The 10,230-nt window shown below is 37.1% G+C and overlaps 1 protein-coding gene across 3 annotated transcripts; it reads left to right on the plus strand.

Moving 5' to 3' along the window:
- The first annotated feature begins 3,406 nt into the window (after positions 1 to 3,406).
- Positions 3,407 to 5,151, plus strand: LOC131249990 (uncharacterized). Of its 3 annotated transcripts, none has more exons than XR_009172950.1 (4): positions 3,407 to 3,672; positions 3,777 to 3,884; positions 4,208 to 4,307; positions 4,781 to 5,151. XR_009172950.1 is itself a non-coding variant. In XM_058250694.1 (3 exons), the coding sequence occupies exons 1-3, from the start codon at positions 3,631 to 3,633 to the stop codon at positions 4,952 to 4,954; spliced, it is 324 nt and encodes a 107-aa protein (XP_058106677.1). In that variant the 5' UTR covers positions 3,407 to 3,630; the 3' UTR covers positions 4,955 to 5,151. The 3 variants fall into 3 exon arrangements, 1 of the variants encoding a protein (XP_058106677.1); XR_009172951.1 differs by having other exon boundaries at positions 3,407 to 3,572; XM_058250694.1 differs by lacking the exon at positions 4,208 to 4,307.
- The last annotated feature ends 5,079 nt before the right edge of the window (positions 5,152 to 10,230 follow it).

Raw genomic sequence — 10,230 nt, forward strand, 5'->3', positions numbered from 1 at the left:
ACTTATTACTGTAAATATTATTTTAATATTCATTTTTAACTATGTTGTGCAATATTTTTTAGATTTCAAATATATAGAAAAAAATTATAAATTTTAACCAAATATTAATAACCAAATGCATTATAAAAAATAAAAAATAAAAAAATATTTTTACTAGCGATCTATATTGGTGCTTTGGCCGACCATTACAGCATTTTGGTAGAGCTTTATTGGCGGTTCAACATACCGTTGCTTGCGCGTACAAGACTTTTTCAAGCACTTGTCAAGGTTTTCCAGGTGCTTAGGAAGACCTTTAATGATGCTTTTTCATGCTATAATGGCAGTCAAAAGAAGTGCCGGTAAAGGCTGCTAACCGCCAATAAACCTCCCCCTATAATAGCAGTTAGCAAAACCGCCAGGAAAGCCTGATGGGCGCTAGGAAATGAATTAGCAACGCCTCCTTTTTTGGCGCATGTCTAGTCACTGGCAAAAGCTTTGTCAGTGGTTTTGGCCATCGGTAAAGGTATATTTTCTTAAAGTATGTGTCTTAGGCCCCATCCATCCTATTGCAGCATTCAGGGGTGGGCCCCACCACGTTAGTTGGAACCACCCAAAGCAATGGAGAAGATACAAATCTCATTTGAATCATACTATACGAAACGTATGGGAATTGAATGCCCAATATTGAAAACTCTCACGGCCAACAATAATATTTATTTGTCACTCTATAGTCAGCCATACCTAAGAGCGTGTGGAGCCCATCTTAATGTATACATTGTATATCCACGTCGCCTCCATGTGGACCTATCATGGAAGTATGTGTTCTATCTAGGTCGTCCATCCCTCTTGGACTTAGTGGCTCAAATGTCCAGGGTTGTTGGCCCCTATGACGTCCAGCCTTGGTGGACCCCACCTGCTGCTACAAAACAAAAATGAAGATTAAAGAAGAGGAAAATTCAAATCTCAAGTGAACCACCCCACAGGCAACAGTGGGATTGGATGCTTACCATTAAAAACTTCCTAGGTCCGGTTGTAATGTTTGTAGGGCATTCAAACTATCTAGATTGTGGAGCCAATTGAGCACCCCAACTTGATGCATGTGCTTTATATCTAGCTGCCCATTTGCCTTAACAACTCACTGTACACATTAAAAGAATGAGAAAATTAAAATAGATCCAAAACCAAGTGGACTATTCATTGTGAGGTGTGATGACTTCAAATGAGAGAAGTGTAACCGATAAGTTTTTCATGTCTTCTTTTTTTATAAATATGTCTTAATCCTTCACCAGTACATATAGAAAATTCTAGTCTCATTAAGAACTTTTCATAAGGACATAATGTGAAAGATCAAGATCCCTCTTGACAAGGTGGTATTGTGCATCAAAAATGTCTTTCCAAATAAGTATTGTTATGGGTAAAAATGACTTGACCACCCATGGGGTCAACTTGGACTCACAAGCACATAGGCTTCCAAACAATCAGATAGTTCTAGAGAGGGTAGACTTTATACTCCCGAACTTAATCCTCGGCATCGTGTATATCTGAGCTTTGATCAAGCTTATATGTCCGAGCTTCGACCAAGCTTATTTGTTCGAGCTTCAACCAAGTTTATTTGTACATCTCCACGAGTCGTTCGAACGTGTACAATATTCAAAAGATGACAAAAGGAACACACTAGTTCTTACTTTATAAAGCCTAAGGATTGATTTTCTGGATACCCTTTACTTTGACATTACAGGATTGTTTCTTGCAATCAGACTAGAACTGTAGTGAGATGATTGCGTATCGGCATTAATATTTAACTGCATCATTGATAAAGTATTTGAGGTATGAGAGCAATGAAAGATGCCTTAGAGTAGCCAGCATGTAAGTTTAGGACTGACCTAAAGTAGTAATACTTTAGCACCAACCAACATTACCAAACCTGGGCCAATAAAGGTCTAATAGGAACTAAAATATGTGAAAATTTTCAGATTGCAATAGACTTCCTAGGTTGTAATTTGCTACTTGTTGTTGTTTCCTGTTGCCACTACCTTATCAACTTGTTGCTGTTTCCTGTTGCCATTACCTTGTCGAGGAAAGGCTTTTCTTTAAAACCTTTTACATCTATTACTAGTTACAACTTACAAATTGTCTGTTTTAATTGAATGATTATTTATGTTTGTGGTTATTGCTACCAAGTTGACCTGTGACTCTTAGGTTTCATTCTCACAAGCTTGACTTTTGACTCTCATTCTTTTTATGCCATTTGATTCAAGTCAAATGATGTCTATAAGCACACTGAAAGATGTAGAGTATAGAGAAAAATGACCTTTAAATTTTCCTTACTAAATTCAGGTCTTCCAATCCAGGACATTTTCAGGAAATGGTCCATTTAGGTTAAATGATGAATGATTTTCTCACGTTGTCATAAATTGGGCAAGTTATGATATTCTTCAGTGCACATGGGGTGACTATAAGTTATTTTGAGGATGCAGGGGATCCTTATAGAGATCAGATGGAAGATTATATCAATTTAATAATGGAAGAATTGAAATCTAGAGGAACTGCCAATAGTCACAATCTTGCATACAAAGTAATTCATTTAAAATTTTAGCTTTTGGTTTCTAGGTTTGATTTCCAACTACTCTATGCTTTTTAGTTCTTCAGTTTGTTTGCCACTTATGAGACATCTAAATCACCATCATCTAAGCCTTATTCCGACTAATTGGTGTTGGCTTTTGAGACATCTAAATAAATAGTGAAAATTACACATGTGTTACACCAACCAAGGCTTTAGAACTGGCCAAAACCAAGTGGACTTGGTTTCGCTAAGGAACAAGTTGATAGGTCCCTTTGAAATATGTATGTTTCAGGATGAGTTGCTGTGTGACAGGTGGCAGTTTTAACTAACAGAGCTGCAAACTTACATATTCCTAACTACCCAAGTCTCCCATCTTAGTTGATGTGCTAGGTTCACAATGTTACACTACATGTATGTTTTAACTCATACTCAATCTTCCTTTAGTCTTTATGTTTCCTTTAGTAGATGCTCTCTAATACCTATCTGGTTGCATATATTGCTTAGAACTACAAGCAAAGAGAGATGCTAATGAGATTTACACCCAAACGACTCTTCAGCCGGTGAACTCTGTAAGCAGAATTTGTTGTTAATGTTGACTGAATTATGTCTTCCCTGACGATCTTTGATCTTTGAAGCTCACAACAATTTTCATTTGTGTAATGCTCGTGCCCTTATTGGAAAATAATTCTCTACATGTTTCTCTACATAGGGGTCATGAAATTCCCCTTGGATGGGAAGCAGATTTTACTTGTTTGTGATTCTTTTCCATGTCTTGGCTTCTTAACACGCCCAGCCAAGACTCGATGAGTTTGATATCCCTGATTCAGTGGTTTGTACAAGATTTCATATAGGTATTTAACAAATTTGAGTTGACTCAGCATGTTTTCAATTGTGCTTGGGTCAGGAAGCTATTAGATTCTTTATGAATTTCTTGTGGTTTTCTAACTAGAGATTGGGTGTAAGACTGGCTATTGGCTTGTATTTCAGCATCACATATGGCCTACAAGAAGCTTGGAGTGCTCATGATTGGGTAACTTTCACATGCTTTTATTTGTTCACTTTTTATCTTAAAAGATTCGATTGGTTACATGTGTGGACCCATGCATGCATGTGGGAGGCATGATCTTCAGGTGGGGCCCATTTATTTTTTGTATGAGGTTCTTTGTGGTAAAAGAAGCTACTTAAAGTCTTGTTCAAATGGTTTATTTCTTTTCTTTTGTTTTTAACTCTGCAGGAAGAGTTACGCCCATTTTTCTCATTGCCAAAAGTTATGGATGGCCTTTTCAGTCTTGCCAAGATGCTTTTCGATATCAACATTGAATCAGCTGATGGCCTAGCCCCGGTAACATCTAAGAAGTCTCATCATTGCCTACTCTTTTGGTCCTTTTAATGTTAAGCATACATTGCTTCTATGGACTCTCAGCTTAAAAACTTCAATGGTGACTACCGCTTTGCATTAAAGTTATTGAATTATTACAGAATGAGTTGAAGTTGACTGGGGGAATTTTTTTCATTTTTGTTCTGATGTTATTCATATAATGGACGCTCCTTGTATGAACTATTGGTTACCATGTAGCATGACTAATTGTGTAATTTGAATGAAGTTCATATTTCATTAGCCTTGATGCCAAAAACTGAAAAGGAAAAAAATCTATTGTCTGTCAGGATGTACAATGAGGCGATCTCATATTATGAGAAGGCACTTGCCCCTTCGACCATAAGTTTAAGCACCTATGCAGGTCTGGCGTACACTCATCATTTGCAGGTAATAATACTCTTTAAATCTTGGAATCTTTTTGGTCTTTCCAATTATTTCCATTGTATAAAGCAAAAGTTTTTTCTTCTTCTTTTAATAGCATTATAGAAACAATATTTGAAGCATCTACTCAAGTGAAAAACTACAAAACTAGTTCTGAGGAATGCACTTAGGGTTAATGTAGTCTGTATGCATTTGGTACCCTCTGCAGTCTTCAAATTATAATAGTATTGTAGGCATATATCTCTTTAGTGTTTAAGCATCAAATAGGTCAATGAGTGTGTGTGGTTTGATAATCCCGACGTTATGCCAACCGTATTGAGCAGAAGAGACTTTCATAGCTTTCTAATAAGAGCTTATGCGAGTGGCATCCAACTGATTAAGCTCACTCCTGGAGTTTTTTCTTAATTTACTTCAATCTTAACTTTGAATTTATTTTTCATATTGTTCTACTTGATGTTTGATCTGTAACATCTGTACAGTGGCTAGAGCAAGCTGCAGACCCATGCCAGGAAGTAGTTATAATATCATTACTTGTTGTAAGATATACCATGCTCGAGATCAGATTTCATATGCAACAGATGGGCCAGGCAACAGGCTTTTTTCATTTTTGTTCTGGTGTTATTCATAAAATGCACTTAGTTCCCTTTGATTAGCCAATACTGAAACTTTAACAAATAGATTTGTTAGCATTTTTTGCCATCTCCGTAAAGCTATAATTTAAAGTGCTACCCTTTATTGTAGCTTATTTTGTAAATTTGATTTTGCAATGAAACATCTACGAGCACATTATTTTCTCTGTTTTTCTTTGGATTAATCTCTATTTTGATGGAATGTAATAAACTTCTGTTAATTTATTCCATTGACCCTAAATTTTGTGTCTATTAGGGTTTTAAACTGTTCCTAAAATTCCGTCCTAAATTGTGATCGTTGGCACTTGAACGGTTTAAAAGTGTTCCCAAAATTCCGTATCTAAAATTTGAAAATGTACCCAAAACGGTTCTGAACCGTTCTTGATGTTTTGCGACGCCTCATTTAGGAACAGTTTTAAACCATTTTTAAAGCATTTAGGAATGATTTAAAACCGTTCCTAAATAACGATTTTATTGTAGTGAATCATCCATCTTTCTCATTGAATGTGAGGCAGTGGTTACTTTTGCATTTTAATGTCCATTTGTATTCCTCCGATTCATAAGGTTAGGATCATCCATATCGTGGGATCTTTCATCGATCCCCCATGCATTGCTTGATCTACCAAATGAACTGTACCGATCTTGCTAATCTTATTCGTGGATGAATGTCACCAATTAAAGGTGGGCATACATGGATACGATTGGCACACGTTTGCCACCTTAATTGGTTATGCCTGTTAAGATTCACTTTGATTAGATGATTCTAACAATCTGCCCAAATTAATTATTGGAAAGCTCATATCTAGAAATACGTACTATTATGTGGGCCCCACATTTTATTGGTCGTTTCTGAAGAACCATCTTGATTGGGTGACTCTAACTATCCTTTAGATATTCAGGAAAATAAATGAAGAAGATTGACTGTACTAGAAAAGGTGTGATCACTCTATCAAGCACACCCCATGTTTGATTAACCATCATTGTCAAGGATGAGTTTGATCAATTGATTATAACCATTTTATCAATGGCCACTAAATGGATGGTCTAGATTAGTTTTGTTAAAAAGATATGATGATTGATCTTGACCATTTATCATGGTCCATTTGATTGAGGATAACTCTCAGTAATCAATTGAGTAATGACCAAGAAAAATGATGATTGAGATTGATGATACAAGAAAGCTTCTTGTGATCATTAATCTGGACCATCTATCATGTAATCCCCACTTTGATTGATTGACGTAAACTCCAGGAATCACTTTGATTGATGATTCTAGCCATCTGACCAATGATCATTGAAATGGATGGCCTAAATTATTTATGTTAGAAAACATATGATCATAGATATGGACCATTTATATGTAAGCCCCACCTATAATTCTCCATGTTTCTCAACAATATTAACTTGATTGGATGATCCAAACCAATCAATCACTACAAAAAAGAGGGTTTTTACCGACGAAACTTTTAGCGACGAAAATTTCGAAAAAAAATTTCATTGGTAAAAGTTTACTTTTCGCGACGAAATTTTTTTTCATCGCTAAAAGTCACTCCTAGCGACTGAATTTTTCATCACTAAAGGGTGTTTTGAATTATTGAAAAAACAAAAAGTCAAGAAGTTTCCTTTTAGCGACGAAATTAATTTCATAGCTAAAGGTCGCTTTTAGCGACGAAAATATTCGTCGCTAAAGGGTGTTTTGAATTTTTTTTAGCGACGAAATTAATTTCATAGCTAAAGGGGCTTTTAGCAATGAAATATTCGTCGCTAAAGGGTGTTTTGAATTTTCAAAACATAAAAAAGTCGAGAAGTTTCCTTTTAGCATCAAAATTAATTTCGTAGCTAAAGGTGGCTTTTAGCGACGAAACTATTCATCGCTAAAGGGTGTTTTAAATTTTTGAAAAGATAAAAAAGGTCAAGAAGTTTCCTTTTAGTAACGAAATTAATTTCTTAGCTGAAGGTGGCTTTTAGCGACGACAATATTTATCGCTAAAAGGTTTTTGAATTTTTGAAAAGCCAAAAAAGTCGAGAAGTTTCCATTTAGCGACGAAATTAATTTCGTAGCTAAAAGCAAGTTTTAGCGATGAAAATTATCGTCGCTAAAGGGTTTTTTTAATTTATTTTTTTTAAAAAAAAGTCGAAAAGTTTCCTTTTAGCGACGAAATAAATTTCGTAGCTAAAATCCACCTTTAGCGACGAAAAGTTTCGTAGTTGAGTCAATTTCTAATCATGTCCCCCTCAAACCGAAGCGTAGCAGAAGCACGTAACATACTTCATCAGTTATTGTAGATGGACGTTTTGGTCCTATCTTCTTCTAGTAAGGCCATAAAGATACCCGGTTTGGTCGATGAGTGTAGAGCGGAATATATCGACGACAACTTAGATGAAAGATTATACCATCTCAAAGAAATTCCAGGGCTGATGGAGATATATAACCGCAGGAAACGAGATATGGAAGATTTGACTCTGTTACTTGCACATCTAAATGGAGTCCCAAGAGACCAGATTTCTCCTATTGTGACTGTCATGTTGGCTATAAATATGTTAAGTGCTTCACACAAAATGACATATGCTTCTGAAGCATACGATAACTTACGCAGGGATTACTTCGGATAGTTTACCTCAAAGTTATTTCATATTACAATGAAATATGTATATTTAATATAGAATGACAATGTGTAATAGAATTTTCAAGGGTTATAAATTAAAGTTTACAGTTTTATTACATTCTGCTTGCATTATAGTGTAATGGTCTAATCATATTTTAATCATCTCTCTAAGCATAAGCACAAATGCATTGTACCGTCAACACTACTTGTATAATGTTTTAGTATATTTCACTTGTATTGACATTGTTTAAATTTATAATTTCATAGCTCGCACATATTCAGTGATGGTACCAGATGGGAGAGCACGTCGTTCGTGCACTGGATCTACCCCTTCTACCCGTGATGCGACGAAGACAGCATCGCCGTCACATGTTGTATTGTAGGTGTCTGATCCCTCAGTCGCGCATACACCAAGCACTGCATGTAAGTCTAGACATATATTTCTTTTAATAATTTCTGTTTATGTTTAGACTTACATATTTCTTTTGCAACAGCGTCGTCGACCAGCTGACGAGGACGTGAACCCCCACGTGGGTTACTTTTAGAGCGACTTATGCATGAGGGTAGGGTGATGGTAGAGTTCCCACAAGACTGTATTAGACCTGTTGGGAACAATGCCAGATTGTTTACGTCGGAGGTCGGTGTTTTGTGTCAATCCCTGATCCCCCCACCACCCCCTGTTGGGTAGACGTGACAGATGATGTGCGGCAGCTCATCCGTTAGTGCCTTCAAGTAAATTTTAGTAAATTAAAATTTATTTTATAAAAGTTTATTTATGGTTAAGTTATTTTCTTAATAAGTTTATTGCCTTAATCTATTATTTACGAAACTACAGGATAAATTTTACTTGGATTTGAGTGTTCCACACATCTCCCATGCCGTCTATGACATGATCAAGGAGCGGTTCAAGGATTACCGCAGTAAGTTACACCAGCGGTACAAGCAGTGCATGAGCCACGAGGAGGCCGCACTGTCCAAATCGCCGCACGTGACCGATGAGGACTAGCAGATACTCTGCGATAGGTTTTCGTCTGATTCTTTTCAGGTAATATTTACATATTTACGATATCTTAACGTAATAATTAAATTCGCAATTAATAACATTGTATTATGAATAATGTGTTCAGAAGAGGAGCAAAATAAATTCTGACAACAGAAAAAAGTTAGAAGTGAACCACGTAGCTAGAGCTGGGCATTTCATACCCGAACCAGAGGACCGATCCGACCCAATTCGAACAGAACCAATGGTCAGAATCGGTCAGGATCGGGTAGCATAAGCTAGATCCGAAATGTTTTCGGGTCGGATCTGGATAAGCCTTGTTCCAAACTGACCCGATCCGTAATCCGATCCGGTTGGATCCGATTCGATCCGACCCAACCCGACCCGGAGATGTATGTGTTTCATCCATTCCGTTCATCAATTTTACAGATCATTACAGGGCTTTATACAAAAAAAATGATAGAGATATAAATCTCAAGTGGACCACACCACAGGAAAACAATAATGATTGGATATCCACCATTATAATCCTCCTAAGGCCCACTGTACTGTTTATTTGACATCTAATCTGTTGATTAGGTCATAAGGACCTAGATGAAGGGAAACAATAAATATCAGCTTGATCAAAAACTTTTATAGCCTCTGAAACGTTTTTAATGGTCAACGTTCATTCAACATTGTTTCCTATAATGTAGTCCACTAGAGATTTCGATAGACCTCATTTTTTTTCTTATAAATAAAATAATCTATAAAAATAGATGGAAGGCATGGATGAAACACATACATCATGGTGGGGCCTATAGAGCACCGACCACCAGCCAGTGGCCGGTGGCAAGGGGAGTAGCCAGTCCGCTTCTGGTAAGGTACCGTCGTACCAGCATCTGGCTCTCCTCGAGCTACGGGCACCCCTCGAGCTCCGAGTTGTACGAATGGTTCAAAGGAGGTAAAAGTGATATGGGCCCCACAGTGATGTATTTATTATATCTAAACCGTTCATATATCTTTAAAAGAAAGTTATAGAGAATTATCCAAAAAATAAACAATATCCAAAGATCATCTGGACCACACCACAAATAACAGTAGAGAATGATTTTCACTGTTAAATAATTCGTGTGGTCCACTTGATTGTTAAATCTGTCTTATTTTTCGTCTCAAGCCTTAAGAAGAGCTCGCCAAATGAATGGACGGGTTGGATATAACACATACCCCATAATAAGACCCACAGAACTCGCAAACGTCAATCTAAATTTTGGACGTTTTGCTTGCGTGAAAAGCAAGCTACTGGCCTATTGCCATGTCGTGCAGTGACCGTGCACGTCAAAACTCAAAATCCAGTAAAAACACGTATACGTTGGATTTAAAGTCTTCCAGAGCCATGTAGGGCCCACCTTGATGTATGTATTTTATCTAAGCCCTTTATCCATTTTGAAATATTATTTTAGACCATGGGCACAAAAAGTTGGTATATTAAAGATTGAAGTGGACCACACCACATGAAATAGTTGAATTAAACTTCATAGGATCTGAATCTTAAGCAGCCTGATCCAACTCGGTTTCCCTGACCGAGTCGGCCTCGGTTTAGGTCAAACCAACCATGCATCGGATCTGTCCGATTCCGGTGACCCAGATTAGGTCTCGGGTCGGATCGGGTTCGGGTCATGCTTTTGAGATTTCGGATCTGATTGGGTTGGACG

The sequence above is a fragment of the Magnolia sinica genome, chromosome 6, assembly GCF_029962835.1.
Source record: "Magnolia sinica isolate HGM2019 chromosome 6, MsV1, whole genome shotgun sequence".
NCBI lineage: Eukaryota > Viridiplantae > Streptophyta > Magnoliopsida > Magnoliales > Magnoliaceae > Magnolia > Magnolia sinica.